The sequence below is a fragment of the Alosa pseudoharengus genome, unplaced genomic scaffold, assembly GCF_046254945.1.
Source record: "Alosa pseudoharengus isolate Yale_2024_CS ecotype anadromous, Long Island Sound unplaced genomic scaffold, YU_APseudo_1.1 YU_APseudo_1.1_scf_14, whole genome shotgun sequence".
Classification (NCBI taxonomy): Eukaryota; Metazoa; Chordata; class Actinopteri; order Clupeiformes; family Clupeidae; genus Alosa; species Alosa pseudoharengus.
Window position 1 is genome coordinate 35,885,674 of NW_027468609.1, and position 25,790 is coordinate 35,911,463.

At 47.4% G+C, this 25,790-nt stretch overlaps 1 protein-coding gene across 5 annotated transcripts in view; it reads left to right on the plus strand.

Annotated features, from left to right (window-relative positions):
* Positions 1 to 25,790, plus strand: part of mapkap1 (MAPK associated protein 1) — a 38,313-nt gene that overhangs the window by 4,038 nt on the left and 8,485 nt on the right. For 4 of the 5 annotated variants that reach the window (XM_076284844.1, XM_076284847.1, XM_076284846.1 and 1 more), the window contains exons 3-9: positions 1,204 to 1,239; positions 2,670 to 2,759; positions 2,890 to 3,038; positions 7,907 to 8,079; positions 11,903 to 12,079; positions 16,255 to 16,364; positions 25,679 to 25,786. In XM_076284844.1, coding sequence (XP_076140959.1) covers positions 1,204 to 1,239; positions 2,670 to 2,759; positions 2,890 to 3,038; positions 7,907 to 8,079; positions 11,903 to 12,079; positions 16,255 to 16,364; positions 25,679 to 25,786 — 843 coding nt within the window. The remainder of the gene's footprint in view (positions 1 to 1,203; positions 1,240 to 2,669; positions 2,760 to 2,889; positions 3,039 to 7,906; positions 8,080 to 11,902; positions 12,080 to 16,254; positions 16,365 to 25,678; positions 25,787 to 25,790) is intronic. The other variant, XM_076284848.1, reaches the window with a different exon arrangement.

Below are 25,790 nucleotides of genomic sequence, written 5' to 3' on the forward strand. Positions count from 1 at the left end.
CTAAGATAACAGCTCAACAAACTGGAGCTGAACCTAGTTTACTCCACTTTTCCATCAGTACTTAAAATAGCAGGGACGGCACTAGGAGTGTCTAGGACTGTATGCCAGTGAAAAACAATTAGTCAATTAGCCAGATGTGATTCTCATCTGGATAGACAAATGTGTAGGCTATGTCTCTGCCAACCAAAACACACAGTTTGTATTAATTTGCCTGTGAATTATTTTTATATACACAATACATCATCTAGATATTCATTTACAGAGGTTTAAATTTCAAAACAAGCAATGAGAGAGATGCTAAAATCAGAATATCATCGTAGCAGTCATGCTATTTATTTAAGTATAAGTATAAGTATATATACTCTTTTGATCCCGTGAGGGAAATTTGGTCTCTGCATTTATCCCAATCCGTGAATTAGTGAAACACACTCAGCACACAGTGAGGTGAAGCACACACTAATCCCGACACAGTGAGCTGCCTGCTACAGCGGCGCTCGGGGAGCAGTGAGGGGTTAGGTGCCTTGCTCAAGGGCACTTCAGCCGTTCCTACTGGTTGGGGTTCGAACCGGCAACCCTCCGGTTACAAGTCCGAAGCGCTAACCAGTAGGCCACTGCTGCCCCAATATAAATATCCTAAATATCATTTATTTAGCCAGGAAGGTCTCATTGAGATGGAGAATATATCCTCTGTTTGGGAGACCTGGCAATGCAGTGCACACAGCTTCACAGGGCCCTTGGTAGAATGGTTATTATGCTGCAGTCAGATTCTGTGCCCGTATGTACTGGTGGTGTGATGAGTGTTGGGATGCGGGCGTGTGCCAGTCTTGCCCTCATAAAGGAGCTTTTTCCATATGGGTGAATCTTTACCTTGCCCTGGAGGTGTCCGTTACCACCAGGAGAACATGTGAAGGCCACCAAACTACCAAATGACAATCAAACTACCATCTTGGACCAGCATGGACCAGTATGTAGGAGGTGATTATGGGGTTAAAGTTGGTTTAAGGGAAGGCAGGCCAGTGCTTTATTGGGTTTTAAGTTCTGCGCGTGTGTGGGGTTTTTTTGTGCTACAACCAAAAGGGAGTCCAAAAGGTATCTGCAAGAAAGTTCTCCTTTGGACTCCCCTGGGTTTTGGGTCGATGGGCGGTTTACAGTTCTTGTCAGTGTGCCTCGTCTGAGAAGCATCTAAAAGGAATATCTTACCAGGACTCCAAGAAGGGCAGGAGAGACCAGTGGCTGCCGGTAAGCAAAGCAAGCAGGTGAACTATGTCCCCCCACACACACATCGGGGTGGTGTTCTCTAATGGTCATGTGGATGCTGTTATTGGTTTGTAAAAGGGGTAACAAGAGTTCAGATTTCACCGAAGCCTTTAATCAGGAGAATTACATTCACAAGAGATTATGAAGTTATTAAGAGGATAGAAAGAGATTGTTAAAGTTTGTTGCAAAGGACAATTGTTTTATTTTACGTTAATTTTTTGTCCAGTTTTAAGACTTCATTAACAGGTTTATTAGTATAAAAGTTTTAGTTTTCATAAAAGCAATATAGGGTGCTCTTTCAGTGCTAATGAATCAGAACACTTGCATAAGTTGAAGCAATATCATTATGCTTAACATTTTACAGTGTAACCCACTTGAAAATGAGAGATGGATAATGCATTAAAAATGCCAAATGAAACGGTCATCATTTTTGTCTTGGTAGCATTTCAACAAATTCATCTTTCCTTGGCTTTGCATTGTGTAGAGTGACATAGAGATTAAGCATTCTTTGTGTCCTAGAGAAGCCTTTGGTGTACATGTCACTGTTGGAAAGTGGACTCAACCTTTTAAATTTGCCAGGCACATAATTACGACTGACACCGGTATATTGAGTGATGGTCAGATATGCTTACACTTTAGCATCTAACGCAGGGGTCGGAATCTGCTGGGCTGGATTGGTCAGTGTCTTCTTACTGAGGTGGATTTGCTGACATAGTAGCTCCTGTGACACCATCACTCAGCCTGGCGTGATGCTCATTTGACGGATAGTGCCATAAACTATGGGCGAAGCGATTTGTGACGCGTGATGTTGCTGATAGCCCTCGCCACATATCCATCCAAGCGATTGGGTGGCATGTCAGACAGGTGCTGACGCCGCTCCTAAAGAGATGGCAAACGGCAGCACGCTGTTCTGAGGGATGGTCAATACCAGCCCCAGAAATTGAAATCCAGGCTAAATTTTGTGGTTTGAAGGTTTGTGTTGGCGGAAAACGGCTATCATATGTCGATCGCCACTGTTTTAAAAGTTTAAGTAATTAAAATGTCGGGTTTGTATACCCACAGCACTGTTTTAAAACATTTGACTTGGAAGCGATTATAGTTTTATTTTTATTTATTTTTTCTTTCTTTCTTTATTTGTCTGTCCTTTGGTAATTATTTGTTTAAACTCATCATGATCTAGAAAAACAGTATCAGTAGTAAAATATAGTAATGCGGTTTGTATTTATGTGTTAGTATCTTACAGTCTTAAACACAGTCTCACTGACCCCTGGTAAGTAGTACTGGACCTTACAGCTTCAATGGTATCCAGAGGTCTAAGCATGATCTATATGCTATAATGTTGTGATCATGGGACCGCCTGTGTTCCCTGTGATTCTCTACTGTTCAGTAATATTGGTGTCTTCATATTTTAGCTCAAAGGCTGGAACGACTGAGGAAGGAGAGACAAAACCAGATCAAGTGCAAAAATATCCAGTGGAAGGAAAGATCCTCTTCCCAGTCAGGTATCCTCTTAAATACATTTGGTCCAACAACAGAACTCTCCAGTGTCTTTAGTGCTCTGTGAAATGTGGGTACATCTCTGATAGTTTCTCCAGTCACTCTGCATCTGTATCTGTCTGCCTGTGTCCTCAGCGGAAGACTTGGGCTCACTGTTTGAGAAGAAGGACTTCAAGGAGCGGCCTCGGAGCACGGGCACCAAGTCCACCCTCTCCCTGCGGCTGGAGCAGTGTCCTCAGCAGCTCAACAACCCCTTCAACGAGTACTCCAAATTCGACGGCAAGGTAATGTGCCAACGCGCGCAGCATCAACTTTTAGTTTGCTGTTGGTGACGCTGGATGCTGTTCACGTTCCTGAAAAAGTGAGCTGACTTGGCAGAGCTGCTGTGCCACCTGAAGTGATTCCTCCCGAGGACCTTTTCATGGGTGTTTACCCAACGCCAGATAATGCTGCAATGACAATTCATGGCTGTCCCATCTGTCATTTTTATATTTTTATCTCCGAGCACCTTGGAGATAAAAAAGGTGGGAGCTAAAGCGGTTTGTAAATTGCTGGGGTCGGGTTAATTGTTGTGCGTGTGTGTGTGTGAGGGCTTGGAGGATGAGTGAGGTGTATATGTGTGTATGTCGTGCTCTGTGTATGTGTGTATGTCGTGCTCTATGCGTGTGTGTGTGTGTGATGTGTGTGTCCGGACCTCTAACAGCATCAGTGGCAGATTAAGATTCATGGCGGGGCTGTGATTTAAGACGAGCGTAATGGGAGGCGAGCGCTAGCCGGGCCCTGGGCCGATGTTTACATGAACCCCGCTTGACTCTGACAGCAGTTAAAAAGTACAGTCACCGTAATGAAATTTGCGGCGCGGAGTGTCAGCAGCGGGATGCGGATCGAATTAGGCCGGCGTTTCGGAGATTTATGTGCCGACAGGTGGAGCACGGAAAGGATGGGGATGGGAAGGTTTTGCATTCATTTGTTCTTCGCTCGCTGGGTTTGTGTCCAGGAGGCGTTTGTGTTGTGGATGTAGAATATCCAAACAAAGCTTTTTTTTTTTTTCGATTTGACACATTTTTACCTTTTGGTGTAATTATGAGTTTAAATATTCCAGTTCTTTGACCTTGTGCAGTAATGATTTCATATGTTGATGCGAGGATGAAATGGACCTTAAGTGCTGTGATCAGTTTTCATGCTTTGTTCAAAAAGAACACACTGATTTGGTACCATTTATCCATTCATGCATCACAAAAAAGCCTGTAGCTGTGTAAGTGTAATAATCACATTTGTGCTCAGTGCCAGTGTAACTTTGAGGCTAATTTTCATGTTCAGCTTTAAAATAGAACTTCTAATTTACCTGAGTGGCCTTTGCATTAAGTGGAAGGAGAGGATGAGGGGAGGGAGAGGAAAGAAAAATCAAATGTGGAGAGAATGTAGCTCTTGCATGCCTGCTCACTCTTCGGGTTTCTCAGCTTATAACAAATTGAACTCCAGCAGGGCCCTCAGCCGGCCCTGGCTATAAAGGGCTCCAGGCTCTCGTTGTGTGAAGGGGGTGGGGGTGGGGGTGGACCTTTGGTTTGCTCCCCTCTTGCTGAGGTAATGGCAGGTTGTCAGAGCGCCGAGGCATTCACATGCCACCAGGCTCTCCGCACTCAGTCCTGCTCCCATGGAGACATTAGCCCTTTATTACATCACAGGCCTTTATTACAACAGAGGGATACAATTAAAGAGCAAGTGCGGGGGCAGAGTTCCGTGAGTTGGCTGCTCGGAGTGCTGCAGAGATGAGAATTTAGCAGCGACAATCTAACTTCCTTAAAAGGGGCTCAGGACATGATTGAAACGCCCAAGGCTCAGTCAAGATGACAAGATAATAATCAGCAGGCAATCTTTTGTTTTATTTTTAATCCTAAGTGTGTCCTGGCTGCTCTTCAGTCACAGTGACTCACAAAAGAGGGGTTCAGTTGGTGTTGTCAGGCCCGATTTTAACCCACCGGACAACTTAATTTGTTCATGCCCATGTCGGTTTAAGGGCAGAAAGCTTTGTGTTTTAAAACCATCCAGATGCAACTCAAGTGTTGGAAAAAATGGTTGGCGTAGCATGTTTAAATTAACAAGCAAGAAAATGGGAGTACTAAGGCCTAAAGCAATCATGAAAGACAATTGGATTTAAAAAGCATGTAAACACATTAAAAATGATTTTGGTTGAACCTGCATTGTAATATTGCAATGGTTTATCCATTATGAGCAGCATGCTTTATGCCTGTTAAAGGGTGTGTTGAAGACCAAAAATCGCTAAATTATCCTAATTTATAACACTTTTTTTTTCTATAGAACATGAGATTCCAGCGTATTCAAAGAAAGCATTATTTTGGATTTTTCAGGAGACTAATTTGTGATGTTGGTCACTGGTGCTAAATAAAGACCATGGAACATTAGTTCACAACTGAGCCTCTTGATCTCACAGGGGGAAATACTCTCAGGCTGTGTTCAGCTGTCACTCCCCCATGGCAGTGCTAAATCCGCTCAAGTTCAAGCACAGGTCAGCTATGAAAGACAGACAGAGACCATCCGCACTCTACAAACCAACGTGAGCAACAGACATTTTCAGGTAGATTTTAGATTTCAGGTTCATTTGAGAGCAGATTTAGTTTCTTTATGAATGACCTGTAAATGAATGAGTCCTCTACATGACGTTCTGTTTGCGAGTTAAGCTCTATGAATGTTATTTTGGAAAAGCTTCTAAGCAAATCACAATCACAGCATATTTTATTAATGTGCCAGTTTAACTGGGGAAGTACTTTTTGAAGTTCTAAAGTGGCTGAAGATATCCTTAGAGGAATTGTCTTCATTTATTCCCAACACTGTTGTAGTGTTAACACAATGAACATATAAAACACGGCAAGGCCTTTAGTTGTAAAGGAAGTATCTACATTTAGGGTTCAGATGACAGCCTTGTTCAGACGATGAAGTTGATGAAATGGTGGATTATCACCATCACTAGGGACATTTTCTCTTTGAATAATGGCTCTTTTTCAAAGCTCCAACCCCCACTCGCCACTTTAGGCACAAATACATTTTTGGGGCATTATATTATATATCAGGGTCAGGGTGTGTATTAATCATTCAAGTCACTGTTTGTGTCAGAATGTAGCCAGTAAGGGCGAGAATGAGATGCTTGGCTATTTCCTCCCATTCCCTGTGTCTCTCTCCATAGACATCTTAATCTTAGACATTTTTATAGAAACCGATCGTCTGACCATCAGTGTCAGGCGGTAATCTCCCCTCACAGACTCATGTTGCTCTGGCGTCTTTCCTGCTTCTCCATCACCCTGAAAATATTCCCACCTGGCCACGCGGGGTTTCCGATGAAATAGCCTCTCTGACAGATATCCCGGATTGGGAGGCCCCCCCCCCCCCCCTTTTCCAGTCAGTCACCCCTCCGTAGCGCTGCTTTGCCCGCCCGCCCCCAGTTTATCTTGGCATAAGTATCCGCATTGACCAATGCTTGAATATGACATGACCACATTTGGCCCGAGCCGCAACAAGCATTACAAACTAATTACATATGCTGCTGGTCTGTCTCGCTCAGACGCCGAATCACCCATCAGGCTATTTGTTTTTATGAGTATTTATTGCCATGCATAGGTGAAGGGGGCTAAACCATGATGAAGGCTTAAATACATTATCCACACACTTTTCACAGTGCCACAAAGCGAGCCGGCCAGCGCCTACCGGACCCTGTGGCAACAGCTGGATCCCCCCCCCCCCCCCTCTTGGATGGTGGAGCGGGCGCTTTGCACTCCAAATGACTTTATAATTTGGCGTTTTGCGCTGCTGCTGCTGCCGCCGAGGCGGCGGATGCATCATTATCCGCGGGTCAGCTGAGAAGGGAGCTCTGGCAAACGCCAGCTCTCCGCCTCGATTAAAAAACAATAAATGCGGCCGTTTAAGAGATCGCTGCTGTCACCGCGAGGCATGGAGCATACAGCAAACCCCATTATGTCACCGTCACCCATGCTGATGAAGCTCCCAACACTGCCGCCACCACCCCCTACACCCCCCCCCCCCCCCATACCCACCCAAATGAAAAATAGGATTCAGTAATAAATAATTTTGGAAAGAAAAAAACAAACAAACACAGAGGCAGACAGAACAAAGCTCTCTGACGTGGTCTTCCGTGACCACTGGCTGGGTGCATAGATGAAAGACTCTCATCCCTTGTTTCTTCTCCTCCTCCCTCTTCTTCTTCCTCCTCTCCATCTTCCTCTCCTCTTCCTCCTCCTCCTCTGAGGTGTGGAGCGAGCGCAGAGGTGTCGAGCGAGTTTCCACTCCGCCTCCTTGCGTTAGCTTCACCCCCGGGGCTCTCACACCTTTCTGGAGAGAGAAGCAGCCTTTTGTCTCCTCTCCAGACATTTCTGCGGATTGGGTGGAGGTTGTCACATCTTCTTTGCGCTGTGCTCTCCTCCTGCTGCACCTGTTTCCCCCCCCTCGCGTGCTTTGTTCGTTCGCACTTGCACGTTGCCACTTTCTCCCCTCTCCCACAAAGGATGGATGGATAACAAGCCATTTCATTTTTTGTCTTGCAACATGGCGACTGACAACCCATCTCGAGCTCAATGTTTGAAGTCAGATGATCCACAGTACTTTATTTACACAATACTTTATTTGTTATTATTTATTATTTATTATTTGGGCTCTACACTACATTTGATTGTGGTCTTTAACAGGCCCAAGCTCTCAATGATTCCTCAAGTTTAAACAGAGACTTTCTAATGAGGAGACACAGCACTCAAAAAATCCTCCATAGAAATGCATGGGGTTAGTTTGTAACGCCGTTGTCTACACATATCCCAGCCCTTCCCTGGCAAAACAGTGACATGTGAATACATTGAGCCAATCAAGTGATGTGTTGTCAATACATTGTGCCAATCATGTGGTGTGTTGTGAAGACATTGTGCCAATCATGTGTTGTGATCTCGCCACTGGAGCAAGGTTGGTTTCCTGAAGCCTTGCGCACGCGCATTTCTGCCGAAATAGATGCCCGATAAGTGCCCAAAAAGCGTTGCATTATGGCCGCAGAGTGGATGGACTTTGGTTTAAATAACTGAAATCGATGTGCTGTGGAAGTGTATGTATTCTGACTTGTTCTTCTCTCTTCTTCCAGGGCCACGTAGGTACCACAGCAACCAAAAAAATCGACGTCTACCTCTCGATGCAGTCGGTTCAAGAAAAGGTGCACCCCATGACGGTGGTCACCATGGCGAATGCACGGGTTCACGACCTCATTGGTCTGATCTGCTGGCAGTACACCAGTGAGGGGCGGGAACCCAAGCTCAAGTGAGTTCACACACTCTTCATCTAACCTAGTCCTTTTGAAGCTGCCCAGCCAGGTTCAGTCCATGGCAACAATGAATGTACGCTGACAAATATGCATTTAATGTAAGTTGAGTAAAGGTGTGTTCAAAATGTAAAATGTTTTGACATGGACTTGCACATCCCACACGTCAGCTCCCTGATGCAGTGCAGTGTTAGCTGCGTTGTTCTCTGGATGCTGTAAAATGAAGGACTTCACAAGCATGACCAGTGCCTTTATGCAGCAGGGACAGTGTGGTGTCACTGGGTTCACTATAGTCCAACTTAAACCTGTGTGAGGTAGCACTCAAGACTCGGATCACCTGCTGAATGGGACGTCTATGATTTCCTCCGATCTTCTCTGCCCATGTTAGCCATGACCTTTCAGTTTACAGGCAGCTTTGCTTCCCTGCCTTTCTCTCTCTCTCTCTCTCTCTCTCTCTCTCTCTCTCTCTCTCTCTCTCTCTCTCTCTCATCGCTGTGTTGAATAGTAACCTCGGTTTGGCCACCGCTCCGCGCAAGAATGCGCTCCCTGCTCGGTGGCACAATATGAAGATTTATAATTTTGCCAGATTGAGAGAGAATACAGTAATAAAAACGAGTGCGAGAGAGAGAGGAGCCGAGACCAGTCTATAGAGTTAACGCCGCAAGACGGGGCGCAGTGAAGAGAGAAGGATAGAGTCAGCGGGAGGGAGGAAGAGAAAGGGGGGGGTGGGGGGGTTGCACAGAAAAAGAGGCAGCAGTAGCAACCACAACAACAACAACAACGAGAGCTGGGCCCAAAGAGAGCACAACAAAGAGCAGCCCTGACAGTCAGCGGCTGAGGTGAGACATGAACAGCATAGCAATGAGAGGCCCCACCACCACACCACCACCACACCACCACCACACCACCACCACACCACCACCACACCACCACACCACACCACCACACCACCTCCTCTTCTCTTCTGTCTCCCAGGAGGGCTTGGCCATAGAGAGCCCCCAGATAGAGGGATAGAGGGATAGAGGGCAGGAGTTTGGGCTGGGAACCGCAGCTCACCGCCAGCCTCCACCTCCAGCCAGCCCGCCTGCCGCCAGCCCTCCTCCCCCACGCCACAGCCCACAAGGGGGAGTGGGGGGAGTGGGCATGAGATGGGCTGCTGCTTTCCAGTGTTGTTCTATTTTATCATTATATAATAGGATACTGCTTTATAGTGTAGTTAGCCGTTTTATATTAGGAGTGTGTTGTTGGAGTATTGTCCAGGTTCATTGTGAAATCTTTGCACTATTATTATGAAGGCATCAGTGTCCAAAGTGAGGTGGAAGGTAGTTGTAGCAGAGACGGAAGGATGGCACAAAGGTGAAGTGTGGGAGATAGTTGTGTAGTGATGGGAGTCAAGAGATGGAGGGAGGAGGAAGGAGAGCAAGAGAGTGGGTTAGTGTGTAGGAGGATGGGGTGAGGAGCAGGAGAGGGAGAGGGTTGGTGTGGGGGAATGGAGAAAGTGACAGAGTGCGAGAAAGGGAAAGAGAGAGGGAGAGGGAGAGAGGGAGATGTCTCTCTCAGATGGCTGTTAGCCCCTCAGGCTGTCCCCAGTGTCTCTCAGCACTGGCCCTGACACTCGCTCTGACAATCAGTCCCTACCACTCAGGCCGTGCCTGCGAGAGCGTGTCAGGCAAAATTAAGATATTTCTTCTCTGGGTTTAACACATCCACCCCCCCCACACACACACACACACACACACACACACACACACACACACACACACAGACAGACACACAGACAGACACACAGACAGACACACTGCACACTCACATACATACCCATACAGACCGCAAACAACACTCAAATGCTCACGATAGGCCTTCACACCTTCACCTGAAATGCACAAACACATACACACACAACGCACGCATGCACACACACACACACATACACACACAACGCACGCATGCACACACACACACACATACACACACAACGCACGCATGCACACACACACACACATACACACACAACGCACGCATGCACACACACACACACATACACACACAACGCACGCATGCACACACACACACATACACACACAACGCACGCATGCACACACACACACATGCACACACAACGCACGCATGCACACACACATACACACACAACGCACGCATGCACACACACACACACATACACACACAACGCACGCATGCACACACACACACACATGCACACACAACGCACGCATGCACACACACATACACACACAACGCCCGCATGCACACACACACACATGCACACACAACGCACGCATGCACACACACACACATGCACACACAATGCACGCATGCACACACACACACATGCACACACAATGCACGCATGCACACACACACACATACACACACAACGCACGCATGCACACACACCACCACTCCTTTTACTTCCAGTTTTATAAAATGGGGAAAACTGGGGACTATCTGACATTGAATAATTGTGAGTCTGCATTAATAAATTACAAATGAAGATGACCGTGACTTTATTGAGCTGAACCTATCATACAAAACATATTAGGCCAGTTTCTTGTCTGCCTCCGCTTGTAATATCAGCCACTTCAAAATGATTGACCTTTGAGCAGTATCTGCATAAATTACACAGAAAACTTAAAGCAGAAAAGTCAGCTTGACCCTAGGGTAGATCTAACATTTGATTTGATTTATGTGGTGGAGTACTAATATTTAATCGGCAGTGACATGAGTGAGCCCTTGAGAATATTTTCATGTTCTTGGTTATCTAATTAACATTTTCCAATGCATTTACTCAAAACTTTGTTCATTGCATATTCACAAGTGCATTGTTTTGTGCTAGAGTAGTCCTCTTTTGGGGTCTAGCAATTCAGTGTTGAAACATCTGAGAGAAGAAAGAGAAATGAACCTGTGGTACTTGCATCCATGGATCGTATATAATTGGCCACAGATTTCATCCACACATCCACTCATCTCATCTCTAGCCTGTCCAGCTTTCTTTTTGTCTTTACAGTCATGGAATAGGCCTACTCCAATTCTCACTAACGAGTGAGGCATGTTTGGGTGGTACCACGGAGAGAAGGGGTCAGAGCTAGCGTTCATCGAAGTCCCTGCATACCCAGACAGTAGCCGGGCACATCGTAACAGTGCCCCCTCTGTTCTCTATTTTAATTACCCTCGCTGTAATTGCCCCCTGTCTTTAATTGCCCGACAGCATAAATCGTGTCCATGTTTGTGCTGCTGGATGTTTGCGTTGTTTGTTGTGGGGGCCCGAGGCAGTCGTGGCCCTTTTTGTAGTGTTGACTTGGAAACTTGGAGTCGAGCCAGGTGATTCAGGGGCACAGAGAGAGGGAGTCGTCGCGTAGAGGTCGTTTTCTTTGGGGGGGGGGGGGGTTGTTGCAGTAGCGTCTGTTTTTGTCTGTCCAAGCAGGCAAAAGGGCTACGCATGATTTGGAGACGAACAATGGTGGCAAAACTGTTGGTCAAGCGAGTTGTTATGTATCACAATTATGTTAAGCTTTTCCATGCTGCTGCAGAATGGAAATCCTCCAGAATTGATTACTAGCGATCCTTACTGATCATCTCTGTGATCAAGTGTGTTTGCCGTAGTCCCCCAGAGATTCTGAGAATATTGCTCTATTTCTGACCTGCTGGTTCATAATGGTTCATAGGCACTTTTCTGTGTTTTGTATTGTTAAAGTATTGTCTTTTAATTTCAGATTATGAATTTGACCGTGATCCCTGTTGAGAGATTAATCTTGTTGTATGTGTCTCACTGTCATCGTCCTGTTTTGTTTGTTCCACGTGCAGCGAGAACGTGAATGCCTACTGCCTGCACATCGCCGAGGACGACGGGGAGGTGGACACGGACTTCCCCCCACTGGACTCCAACGAGCCCATCCACAAGTTCGGCTTCAGCACACTGGCCCTGGTCGAGAAGTACTCCTCCCCCGGCCTGGCCGCCAAGCAGTCGCTGTTTGTGAGAATGTGAGTGTGTGCGCACACACACACGGACCCACACACACAGACCCACACACACAGACCCACACACACAGACCCACACACACACAGACCCACACACACACAGACCCACACACACACAGACACACACACACAGACACACAGACACACACACACACAGACAGTCAATAGTTATTGTACTGTCTTTCTGTAATCTACTGTACAGTTGTACTGTACTCTTCTGTCAAACAAGTACTGAGAGTGAGCACATAATGTACTTTTCAGGAATGTACACAGACGCACACTGTGCAGGCACAAAGACTCTCTGAGACACACACACACACACTAATACACAAACACAGAGCACATGTCCGCTCTCTTTCACTGTCACACACACTCAGAAGCGGACGGGTCGACCTCAAACCTCCCTGTTCCATTTCATTAATCCGCAGTCATTTCTCTCTCCGCTCACAATGGCTTCAGAGGCCCGCCATCAATTAGGAAATTACTCAAGGGACTTTTTTTGGGATGGGGAAATTGTGCAGATTTGTGCTTCCCTGGCTGGGAAAAATAAAAAAAAGTTTGGTGAAAAACAAACATGGGAACCCCCCCTCCCCTCACCCACACACACACACACTCCCCCTTTATTTACAGATTGATCTCCACCCAAGAATTCAGTAGCATGCATGCACGTGTTTGAGAAACACATGGTGGTATTGAAGCGCTAGAACTGGTTTTGCCTACTTTTTCAAGCAGTTGCATATTGTTTGAATTTGAAGTAGGATTTTTTGTTTTGTTTTGCATATTCTGATAATGATGAGATGATTGCTTCATGATTAGATAACAGCTTCCTGTAGTTTCCTGTAAGCTTTTCCAATGACCATCAATTTTTCACGGGAGGCGGGGGGGGGGGGGTGCATGGGGAAATGAGGACTCCGTCTGAGAGGTTGGGGAGGTTTTTGAGGGTGGGGGTAATTTGAGACGTGCTGTGGTATTAGCTGAAAAAGGCCAATCGCCCCCCAGTGCTCTCAGTCATCACGTTAATCAGTGTGATTCATGGGCCAGATGGATTCCGTCAAGTGATGTCTGTTTTTTTTTTTTTTTTCGTTTTGTTTGGGCATTGTGATCTATACCTCAGACGTTCTCTTACACGTTTCCTACGTGGGCAGCGATTGAAAGCGGTTGGGGTGGGCAGTTCTGTTCTGCTTCGGTTGCAAGCTGGTTAGTGTTTCTGCTGTCCGACCAGGAACAGCGCTGACATTGAAGGGCAGTTTGGCCGGCACGCGAACGAATGAACAAACGATCGAGCGGAGCAGGGCCTCACTGTCGTGCCCAAGCGATGTGTTGGCGTTGAGAGGCTGGAGCCCACTGCTGCTACGGGCACAGCGCACACTGAGACCTTTGTGGCGCCACGCTTCACGCCCTCCTCACCCTCCCACGCCAATGTCCCTTAATCATAAACTCCCCTCCCAGCGGCGGAGGTGGAAAAATCATCTCGGGTCGTTCCCATAAGTGTCTGGCGTCGCTGGTACACCGCAGTGAGGCGAGATGGTTTGTGCTGGGGCCAACCGAGGGCTCGGAGACATTTCTCACCCCCCCCCCCCCCCTACAAATTCAGCAAGTCCCATGTTTCCCTTCGTTGGTACCACTCGGATTCTGTACTTTACGTTCAGGTAAGTGATGGCTTATGAGCAGTCTGAACCTCATTCATTTGGAAACAAAAACAAAAAACCTTTTGTTGTTCACAGCATTTACCTCCCTTGTATTATTATTCTTATTACTCTTTAGTTTTGGCCTCCCCCTATTTTTCGTGTGTTGCTTTTTCAATTAGATTCCTGCCACGCTGTGCCTGGGGAAGGGCACTAATCAGCTGTTTGGTTAATTTGTCTACGAGAGCGTTTAGGGCCCTCGCTTAATTTGTAATCACTAATTGGGTTTGAAGAGGCCTGTGCCAGATAGTTCCTGGCTCTCGGTGAGGGGTGGGGGGGGGGGGATTTGAGTGACGCACCTGCTGAGAGGGTTTGGTGTGTGCGTGCGTGCGTGCGTGTGTGTGTGTGTGTGTGTGTGGGGAGACGGTGGCGTGGACGCTCCTGGTGGTCAGCACTGACCCAGAAACAGCGAGCGACAACAAAGAGCCACACAGCAGTGTCGGATGCAGACCGTAGCATTAGAGGGGAAAATGCAGCATAAGCACGTATGGCAAAAGCTGTCCTGCTGCTTTCCACGGAGAACTAAATCTGCTAATGTAGTTATGAAGTATTGTGTAAGTAGGTGTCACTGAGCTGAATAATTTTGTCTGCGTTTAATGAGATTTGTTAAGAAGCGTAACTAAAAACAAACATGACCTAATGTAATAACCCTGACCTCGGTCCAGATCCATTTTAGTTAGTCTTTTAGTCATCGTTATGTTTTTTTTAAAATTATTTTTAAATTCAAATGAAGTCATCTGTAGGTTTGTAAGATCTGTAGAATGGCTCATAGCTGTGTTAGTTTGTGTATTTGTGTTCTTGAGAGTGGCCAGTTCCTCTGAAGACCCAGCTGTCTGCTCTCTCTAGTCTGGCCGTGTTTCTATTTATTTTTTTCCCTCACTTGTGCTCTACGGGCCTGAGTGCTGGAGGTTCAGGTTCAGCTTCCTGAGGCGCGGCACACTCGCCGGGTCAGCTGCCGCCTTCAGGAGCAGCTGCCCACTGATGTGGCAACAGAGACCAGCCCGGAGCCAGGCTTCAACCCTGGGCACCGCAGAGAAAAGAAGATGGAGGGAGAGGGAGATAGAGAAAGAGAGGGATGGAGGGAGAGGGAGAAAGAAAGACAGAAAGAAAGGGAGGGAGGGAGGGAGAGAGACAGACAGACAGAGAGGGAGGGAGGGAGGGAGAGAGGGAGAGAGAGAAAGAGAGAGAGAGAGAGAGAAAGGGAGGGAGGGATAGAGAGAGAGAGAAAGGGAGGGAGGGAGGGAGAGAAAGAAAGGGGAGGGAGAGGGAGAGAAAGAGAGGGAGGGAGAGGGAGAAAGAGAGGAAGAGAGACAGAGAGAAAGGGAGGGAGGAAGAGAGACAGAGAGAAAGGGAGGGAGGCAGGGATAAGGGCCCCCTTCTGAGGCGGTGCAGGGGCCCTGGGCCCTCTACTGCCCCACCAGCTCTGTTCCGACGTGAAGTCCGGCCTGCTGAGGCTGTCAGCAGCAGTCGACGTGGTGCCTTGGGTCAGGGGTTGGGGTTGACACAATGGCTCTATGCACCGGAATGGCGGGTGCTTGTTTTTTTTCCTCTTCCGTGTGTGTGTGTGTGTGTGTGTGTGGCCTTGGGTTGTTTTTTTGTTTGTTGATTGTAAGAATCGCTGCAGGGTTAGAGGAAGAAAGCACTGGCACGATTGCACACATTACACACGCACACACTACACATTACACACACACACACACACACACACACACACACACACACACATAAACCTAACCCCACACCACCCGCATTCCCCGCTCACCCATACGCCCCGTGGTCTTCAGAGCACATCTGCAGATAGAGGAATAAAAGGGGAAGAGGTCAGGGACGAGGGCTTGAGCTCCTTCTGTCCACTCCATCATCTTCAGGCGGAGCAGCCCTGGCCTAGGACCTGTTTACGCAGCCAGCTGCCAAATAGTAGCTCTTGTAGTAGCCCTTGTCCACTGAAGGCTGTTGTTTTTGCATTATGATCATCAAAGGCTTGGGTGTCTGTTGTGCTGTGAAGAAGTCATCATCTACAATCAGATATAAGGTTGAAAAAAACATATTTTTGAACAAAAATTGTAATATCTGTTATCTGTATACACAGTACACACACGTGTACTGTACACACACACAAACACACACACACACACACACACACACACACACACACACACACACACACGTGCACATACACACACAGAGAGACACTTGGATCTACCACCCGGAGTTCAGAATGACTAATCATGTTTTGGTGACCTTGGCTCACCTTAGAGGGCGTTGCTGATGGGTGGTTGTCTGCCTGAATTGCCCTTGTGCTGTGCTTCACACCAGGAGTGGGATTTATTTTTGTTCCAATCTCTATCTTGTCTCTCTCTCTCTCTCGTGTGTGTGTGTGTGTGTGTGTGTGTGTGTGTGTGTGTGTGTGTGTGTGTGTGTGTGTGTGTGTGTTTGTTTGTTTCTGTGTGTGTGTGTGTGTGTGTGTGTGTGTGTGTGTGTACATGTGTACAGAAATGCGGCGCATGGTTTCTCTCTGATCCCAGTGGACAGCCTGAAGGTGACCATGAAGGAGATCCTGCAGAGGGCCTTGAAGAAGAGGAAGGGCTCCCAGAAAGGCTCAGGTAAGACATCTGCTCCTTGCTCTATGGAAATGGTGTTGTCATCTGCTTAACCTTAGGGAGCTGCAGAACTGAATGAAGGAATGGGAAGAGTAGCATGCCTATCAGAATATTCACACAGTTGCCTCCATAGTAGCAGTGGATGGTGGCTGTGGCTTTCAGTCTGCATAAAGGGAAATGAAATGACCATAGGGTTTACTTAACAATGACATGATCTGAAACAATCAATTGACTTGAAAATGTCAAAATGTCATTGGTGAAAATGGTTAAAGTAGCGTTTCCATTCTGACCACCATTAAAGTTTGTCAATTCCTCTGCATTTCACTCCATTGTTGAATATAGGGAGCAGTATTATTTTGAAACATGCCTTTCACATCGATTTTCCTGACCTGTCCATTGTTTTGTAGTGTTCCCTACAGAGTTCGAGGGTAAGACATCTCTATCTTTGATCACACACCTGGCTTGTCAGTCAGCCTCTAGTCCATCTAAGCTGTAGTCGTCCATTTTAGTTTTTCTTTTGCTAGTTTGCTGTAGTTTTTTTAAGTTTCTGCATTGTGCCTTGTTGTTTCTCTTTAAAATGAAGAATTGGTCAAAACAAGGAGGCGCTGCTGTCTGTAGAAGCTGATCATATATGCCGCATAGATCATAAATGATAGGATCATGATGCAGCCCAAGCTTATTTTCAGTGTCATATTTACAATTTGTTTTTTATATCTGTGTCCCTTTTTTGTGGCCAAAAAATGAGTCATAATTCACAACTAGACATGTTTTCTGCACAAACTGCAGTGGGGGCGTTACAGACTGAATGCTCTCTTGTGCAGTCACACACACACACACACACACACACACACACACACACACACACACACACACACACACACTGTGCCTCGCCGGGCCCTAGGTGTGAGAGAAGCCATCTGCCTTGTGTGATCTGTGATAAGGCTGGCGTGTGATGTCTAATTTGTCAGGGACGGATTGCAGGGGATCAGATAAGGGCTGAGGATTTAATATAAAGAGTCAGAGGTAACAGATCGCCGACCGTCGCACACTGATGAAGTAGTGGAGCGTCCAGCGATAAAGGGGCCGTCCAGGTCTGGTGGCTTGGGACAGGGTGATTAAGTAGGAAAAAAAACGGACTCCGTATGACTAGTTCATATGATAATAACAGTTAAATCTCTAAATGTATGATTATACTACTTACCATGGGTGAACCTGACTTAGGCAGACTTTCCTAGTCTCTAGCTATGTTTTACTGAATAGTTGAACTAAAGCAGGTCCCAGTAATAGCACATGTAGCTATGATGGCAAATGGATGTTGGTAGTGAAGAGTGACGGTGGCCAGGCTCAGGGTGATGTGCTCTCTGGGAAGCAGCATTTGCCTCATCTGCTCGTCCGTCCTGCTCTCTTTCTGCCTCTATATATAGAGCCTATATGATACTGGAGATCCCCTGAATACACATCTCTCAGTGTGTTTTCTTGTTGTCTTACTCACTGGCATAACAAGTGGAATGAAATGCAATACAGTGTTATTTTGTTGTTTTCATCAGTTCAATGAATTGGTCCTTTCTTGCCGCTCATCACATCTTTACAGTTTTTTTTATGTTTTGATTCCAGCTGGTAATGTTAAATAGACGAATGTGCTAATGTACTGTATGTGATGCACAGAATTGGTAAGATAATGTTGTTTGTCTTTTATGTGTTGGCTTCTTTTGCTGTTTACATTGATAGACCTGAGCAAAGCAGTTGTGGTAAACAATCCAAACATGTGGCATGGACCTATATAATTCCAGGTGACTTCAGTGATCATGAACTGCACCCCACTAGTGCACTGGTACTCTGTTAGCGTGCGGAAACCAGAAAGGCACAATCTGTCAGTTTCCCCTACCCAGCTTCACCTCGCCATCAGTGCACCACACCCCCATCCCCCCATCCCCGTCAATCACCCCCCATACATCTGTCAAGTCCGCAGCCTGTCAATCATCGCTCCCCCATTTCTGTCAGTCTAGAAATGTTCAAATACACACAAAAAGTCTCTGCTAAATATTAAATATTGGTTGTAAAAAGAGAGGGAGTGAAAAGAGAAATGGAGATGGAGGGATGAGATGGAATGTGAGTTGGATGACAGGTGGGGATGAATACATCTCCCTATTTTTCCCCCCCAACTTTGACGGGCATCTCAGAGGGGAGGCGCCAGTTACGGGCTCAATGGAAACTGGGCATCAGTAAATGCAGATGGACCCCCTGCCTCACATACATACACACACACACACACACACACACACACACACACACACACACCCCACCCCACCACCATCCAGTTGCCTACCACTGAGGCTCTTACTTGGGTGGTTTGAGGGCACAGTGGTGAATGCCTTTTTTTTTGTATCTCATGTGAAAGAAGGAATGGATGTGAAATAAGATGTCAGTACACTGGCTGAAGCGGTTGTCTGAGAAAAGCGCCATCTGGTCACCACCTAAGACAACGTTGGTGGAGGCTGCATGTCCACGTCAAGGGACAGTTGGGATTTATATCCATAAGATGTAGCCTATCTTTTGTCTGTATTGGGGGCTGTACTAGAAATGCAAAAGCCAGTGGAGTTAGCCAACCTCTTCCAAGCTCTTACTGTACTTATTTTCTTGTGTTCTTTAAATGCTAGGCCTTCAAATGTAAAATGCATTTAAAATAGATCTCATATTTTAAATGTAGTCCTTTGATCCTTGACACCACACAGACTCTGTTGTTTTTTTTTTACATCTCCGTAAAATTGAGTTACTATGTGTGAGTATCACAGATGCGTGCGTGTGCGTGCGTGTGTGTGTGTGTGTGTGTAGGCTGACATTTTCACACAGCATCCCATCACATAGGGGCAAGTAGCACTTTTGTTCTTCCTTTCCCTCATGTCAAAGATCTTGTGTTTAACTGGGGCCTAGGGGAGCGCAGCGAGTGCCTACCCAGAATGCCTGGCTTCGACTCCTTTCAGAGGAAGGGGGATCATTTTCTCAGCGGCAGCCTGTGGCAATTGCGTCACTGGCAGTATAATTCGGTGGTGTTTGGCGGTAATGACGGATAATCATTTTAATAGCAGTGAGCTTTACTGTTGAACTGTGGCCAAGGAAAACAATAAGGACCAGATTTAACCTTTTTTGTAGCTCTTGATGTTCATGGGGTTTGGAGGGCTCGAGTCCAGCGATGATGATTATATAATTTTATCGTCAAGAGTTTTTGTTTTGAGTTTTTTTGTTTTTGAGTTCTGGTTTATGAATAATGATGTTTTCTGAGCCACTGCGGTGAGAGTGCAGCCCACCGACTACTTTTTTCGGAGGCCTTCAGAAGCAGCTGTAGCTGTCTTGGAGATGTTGTCTTGAGTTGTTACGGTGTGGGTTGGGACTGTTGTTGTGCTGAGCTTTAAAACAGCAGGCTCGACAGCTCTGTCTGAAAGAACACGTCTCCTTCTGCTTGTTTCACTGTTTCTTCTGTTTTCTCTCTCTCTCTCTCTCTCTCTCTCTCTCTCTCTCTCTCTCTCTCTCTCTCTCTCTGTGTGTATGTGTTCTTTTTTTTCGGGGGAAAAAAGAAGGGAGGAAAACAACTTTATTCTCCCAGCTGAAGCAGCTCTGGTGGATAAAAAAAACAAACAAAAAAAAAACATGCCGAGTCGGAAAACCTCTCGCTAACGCAGAACACTCCACCCCCCCACCACCACCTACCTCACACCTCTCCAAATAGTCGGCGAATCTCGACTCTTTATGTGTTTATTCCTTTTATTTATTTGCATCCGCTCAGGGGGTTTGATGCGGAATGCCGTGATGGCTGACACTGACTTTTTAAAGAAGATATCACACACACACATGCACACACACACACACATACACACACACTCTCATGCGTGCAGAGTGGAGACGGAATAGTTTCATCCCCGGCTCTGTAATTTCAGTGAGGATGTGCCAGCGCGGGTTCATTCTCCGTCAGACATCCAGAATGAAGAAAAGGCTCTGGAGGGCTCTAAGGCAGGCCTCCATGAAGATGGAGGAGAGGGGGGGGGTCTAAGTGAAAGACAAGAGAAAAGGCAGAAGAAAAAAGAAACTGAGAGCGAGAAAGCGGGAGAGAGAGAGAGAGAGTCCGAGAGAGAGGGAGAGAATAGCTGCGGTGGGGAGCCGAGCATGACCGGCGGTCTTAAGACCCCGGCAGTGGAGGTGGTGGTAATGGTCATGGTGGAGGTCTCAGGTGATCCCTTCCCATTTAGCCCGGGCCCTTTGGAGAAGCTGGGGCTGACTGATGGTGATTAGGTGGAGGACTGGCGTCTGAGAAGGGCTCGGTGGGTGGGTGGGAGGGTGGAGGGGCTGAAATTGGGCAGTTGATAAAAAGGCTGGCCATCAGAGTCAGCCACCCCCTCTCCTCCTACCCCAAACTCCACCGTCGCTCCTATTTGCATTTAGATGAGTATTGATTATTTATTTACTCGCTGGAGAAACAAGACTCCTTTTTTCTTTTTCTTTCTTTTTTTAGCTTCTTTCTCCCATTTCTATTTTGGCTCTCTCTTCTACCTCCATGCACATGCACGCCTCTCTCTATCACTTTCTCTCTTCCTCCCTCTTTCTCTCTCTCTTTCTCTTTGTGCCTTCTCTCTCTGTCAGTCCTTCTCGATAATTCTGTCCTTTTCTCTCCCTCCCTCTGCCCATCTTTCTCTCCCCCTTTTCCTCCACTCTTTTCTCCCATTCTCATTCACTCTTTATCTAGTTCTCTCCCACTCTCCTGCCCCTCTCCCTCCCTCCCCCCTCTCACCTCCTCTGCTCCCTCCATTCTTTTCCATTCTCATTCTCTTTATCTATCTCGTCCTCTCGCTGCCTGCTTCTCTCCTCTGTCACTCCTCCCTCTCTCCCGCTCTCTCTCCCTCCTTCTCGCTCTCTTATCTCATGTCCAGCGGGCCACATGGACCTGGGCCTCTCTCCGCATTAGTTATTCTTTTGTCCAGGCAGGTGAGGGAGCCACGATCGAGAGAGAGAGAGAGAAAGAGAACAAGAGAGAGAAAGAGAAAAGGAGAGAGAGAGAGATGCACGTTTCACCTCCCTCACGCCACCGTCGCCTTATCCATCTGGCAAATGAGCGGCGGCCCTAATCGAATGACGCCGCGTGCAAAGGGGGGAAATGGTGCCATTATACGGGGGGAAGTCTCGCTTGTGTCCTGGGTGGTCCTGCTTTAATTGACAGAGACATGTCCTCACAGACCTCTTGAGTTTAAGGATTTCTGGCGAACGCAGAGGTGGATGTGTGGTTTGTTATCTGTAGAGAGGTGATTTTGCCGGTTTTGTTGTCATTCTTTATCACAAACATGCAGGGTTGGGATGCTAAATGAAAGCAATAAAGAGTGTTGTCCAGTAACCTATATGCCCTCAGGTGTGTGTGTGTGTGTGTGTGACCTCTCTTTACACAATTCCTCATCACACACTCCACACGCCGCCCTCTCCTCTCCTCCTAACCGGTAAATTCAGCTGTGGCGGAACAATGAATCGATTCCCCTACCGTGAGCTTGAGCAAAGACACGCGGCCACTTTTAAATGGCGCAGCCCCAGCAGAGAAAAAGGCACCTGGCTGGAGATTGGCCAGACCTTTATTTTGATTCTGACTCTGAAATCGGGAGGCAGGCGATGAATAGGCGCTGGCTTCTAAAGCTGCCAGTGTCTGCGGGACCAGATAAGAGGGGATTGAGCGGACGGTGCGTGTGTGTGTGTGTGTGCGTGTGTGTGTGTGCGTGTGTGTGCGTGTGTGTGTGTGTGTTATCAGGGTAAACGGCGCTGACATTTGGGAGGAGGTGATGGCTGAGCTCGGGGCACACAGTGTGTGTTTGAACTGCAAATGAGCTCTGTCGTCCGGGAGGGAGAGGCAAGGGCGTGTGTGTTTATGCTTTATGGAGAGCGGTCCAGGACTGTGGATGTGTATACACTGGGTAGGAGCGCTCTCAGTGTGCCTCATTCAGAGCTATTTTTATTTTATTTTCACATAGCAGGGCCATGTGTGTTCTTGTGTGTTTATATGTACATATGTGTGCGTGCGCGTGTGTGATGTTCATACGTGTGTGTTAAACTAAGTGACTTGTGGTGTTGTGAGTTTACGGTGCAGCACACACAAGAATGGATAGGTGAGTGGGTTGTGCATGTGTGATTGACAGTCAGCATATATTCATGAATGATTTGACATGTCAAAGCACAGTGCAAAGATGCACGAAAGATTCTCTATGGTTTGTTTGTGCACCCCTCCACCACTTTCTCCTCCACCACCACCACCACCACCACCACCACCTCCTCCTCCTCCTCCTCCTCCTCCACCGCTGTTGCTCTCTCCTCTCTCTCTGTCATCCTCCAGGAGTGTGTGCGAGATGGAGACTGGTTTATTTATCAGCTCGGCGTTTGTCCTTGAGGCCGAGAGCTCTCCTGGATCCATGTTTGTTTTTGCCTGCACCTTAAACTGCATACATTTGGGTAAATCCTCCAGCTTTGCAGAATCAGGCAGAAACCTGGAGGCTAGAGGTTGTGTTGTTTGCTCTCTCTCTCTCTCTCTCTCTCTCTCTCTCTCTCTCTCTCTCTCTCTCTCTCTCGCTTTCTTTGCTTTCTTTCTTTTTTTCTCCCCCCTCTCTCCCTCTCTCACGCTCTCACTCTTTCTCACTAGCAAGAGCTGCACCAGTCGGGAATCTGAAAGGTCATTTCATGTGTTTTTGAATTAGTCACACACTTCTGCTTCGCGGTGTCATGCCCGTAGAGCGGGGGTTACAGCCTTGTGCAGAAAATCTCACACACACACATCACATATAAATAAACACACACACACACACACCTAAGCCACCACACCGGACATGTACCATCACGGTGAAATTGGATTTGCCCCTCCTCATTGCCTTTGTTGTGCAGTGGCCAGCGGTGCTCTGTACGGCCCTTCGCCACTCTGGCCGCAAGTCGGTCGCCGATGAACTGTTGAGCGGCGGGACGCCTCGGGGCCAGCGCGGGCAGATTGTTTTCTTTCTCAGTGGAGGTTGCCGGCGTGCTGAGGCTCCGTTGACATTTTGGAAACCACGGTATTTGAGAAAAGGGTAAATATTGCCCACAGTCTTTGCCCTACTTAAGAATGCCAGCTTCTTTTTTTTTCTTTCTTTTTCCTTTTCTCCTCTTCCTCCTCCTTACCATGGCGCCTTTATATGGTGATTACAAAAAAAAATCACAATGACCTTCAAAATCCCCACCACGCTCCTCTTCCACATAGGTGAACTGTAATACTACTGTCCCTCCACAAAACCTGCACAATCCTGAAGGTGTATCAAATCGCCTTAACCCACTCCACGTAGGCCCCATCTTTGCATTCCCTTCCCTTGGGGACTTCATCTCTACCTAATATGCCTTGCATTAAGACCACTTTCGTTGACCGTGGAAGTTGATAATGGTAGACTCGTACTGTCCACCTCTTTAATAAGCGAAATAAGAGATGTAACATTGGGGAGGACCTGACCGGGGACGGGGTGTTCCATTATCAGCATGGGCGTGGACACTGCAGAAAGGACTCGTTAGTGGTCAGCGTGTAAGTCACGGTGATGGAGACACATGAGCGTTGCCCGGGGGGGGGGGGTGGGTGTGAGCCCTCTGGGAGCACCGCGTCCTGTGGCATCCCTCAGACGCCCCAGGTATTGATTCCCGAGGACAGGCCTGATTGGATTAGAGCTTCCGCGGACGGAATGCAGTGCGCCCGGAGAGCAGAGTCGGGCAGCGCGCCGCACCGCTGGCCGTAGCCTTAGCCGTGGCCCCTCACGTCACTGGACACTGGGCTAACTCGATCAGCCGTGCGGCCTGCGCGTCACGGCCAACCCCCTTGAGATATTTCATTAAGACGCAGAGGAGCCGCCAGGAGCTTCTTTAATCGGGTTTGTTAATTAAGATGCAGTAGCATTGCTGCAGAGGATGTGTGTTTTAAAGTGCCTTGGTTTCCTCCAGGCTTTGTCTTTCTCTCTCTCTCTCTCACACACACACACACACACACAGACACACACAGACACACACACACACACAGACACACACTCACATACAGAGACCTTTAGCTGGTGCACAATAGGGTGGTCCTACCTCCCCTGTCTACATCAGACTGTGAGGTCAAGTCGCCTGACACAGAGTAAAACAGAGTACCAGAGACAGAAAAAAGTTTTTTTTCCATCGTGCTCTCTTTCTCTCTCGCTCTCTTTCACTCTGTCTCTCTTTCTCTCTGTCTCTCTTTCTCTCTCTCTCTTTCTCTCTCTCTCTTTCACTCTGTCTCTCTTTCCTTTTCCCTTGATTTCATTGCCGTCCTCTTTGGTGGAGACGGATAATTGCATCTGGCTGTTTGGGAGCCAAAGAGGTCACCTAAAAACGGGTCTCGGCCCTGGCACTGACGGAGGCCGAGGCTGGCGGCGGCGGCGGTGGTGGTGGTGGTGGCGGCTCTGGCGAAGGGGAAGAGAGGGGGAAAGGAGCGGGTTGGGAATCTAATTGGGGCTCCAGGTTTGGGTGGGCTAAATTGGGTGGAGCGTGGCGTCCTTCACATGCCTGGGGCCAGAGATGAATAGAGCGTCGGGGGCCAAGAGGGCTGAATGCCGTCTTTTGTTCAGGAGGCCAGGCACTCTAAGGCTGGTGGAGGTGTGGGAGGGAGGGAGGAATGGATGGAGGGAGACAGAAGGAGGGAGGGAGGGAGAGTTGGGAGCGGGAAAGAGAGAAATGAGAAGAGATGCCATAACCTCGGTGCCCTTCTCCCTGTCGCATATGGTTGATACTGTGCAGGCTCACTTTCTCCTCTCTCTTTCACTCGGTCTCTTTCCCTCTCTCTCTCTCTCTCCCTCTCCCATTCTCCCATTCCCTGTTATTTTCACATGTGTGCAAAATAAATGCTACACTCCATTTTATGGACAAAATGAGCTGTCAAGTTGTAACGTTGCATTATTCTAAAGAGTAGAAGGAGGACCATTGTATCGCCATCAAGCATAAAACACCACTCTACATATTCACTACTAGGCAGTAAAGAGCTTTCAGTGTGAAACCATAATTATGTAGCTGAGTAATTTCTGACAAGGGTCTGACTGAAAAGAGCATGAAAACTTGGATATATACCCACATCAACAGATATGAAATGGAGGAGAAGCATATTTAGTGTGGAATGTCTGTGAAACATATTCTCTTTACTTTTAGTTAGCCGTTATCCTCTCAATCCAGCACTTTTGTGTTATTTTTTATTTTATTATTTTTTGGTCTGTTGTTGTCCACACGTGAGGCTGATGCAGCGATGCTGACCGCTCTGTGTCGTCTCTGTGCTGCAGGTCCCCTGTACAGGTTGGAGAAGCAGGCGGAGCCCAACGTGGCGGTGGACCTGGACAGCACACTGGAGAGCCAGAGCACACTGGAGTTCTGCCTTGTCCGAGAAAACAGTGA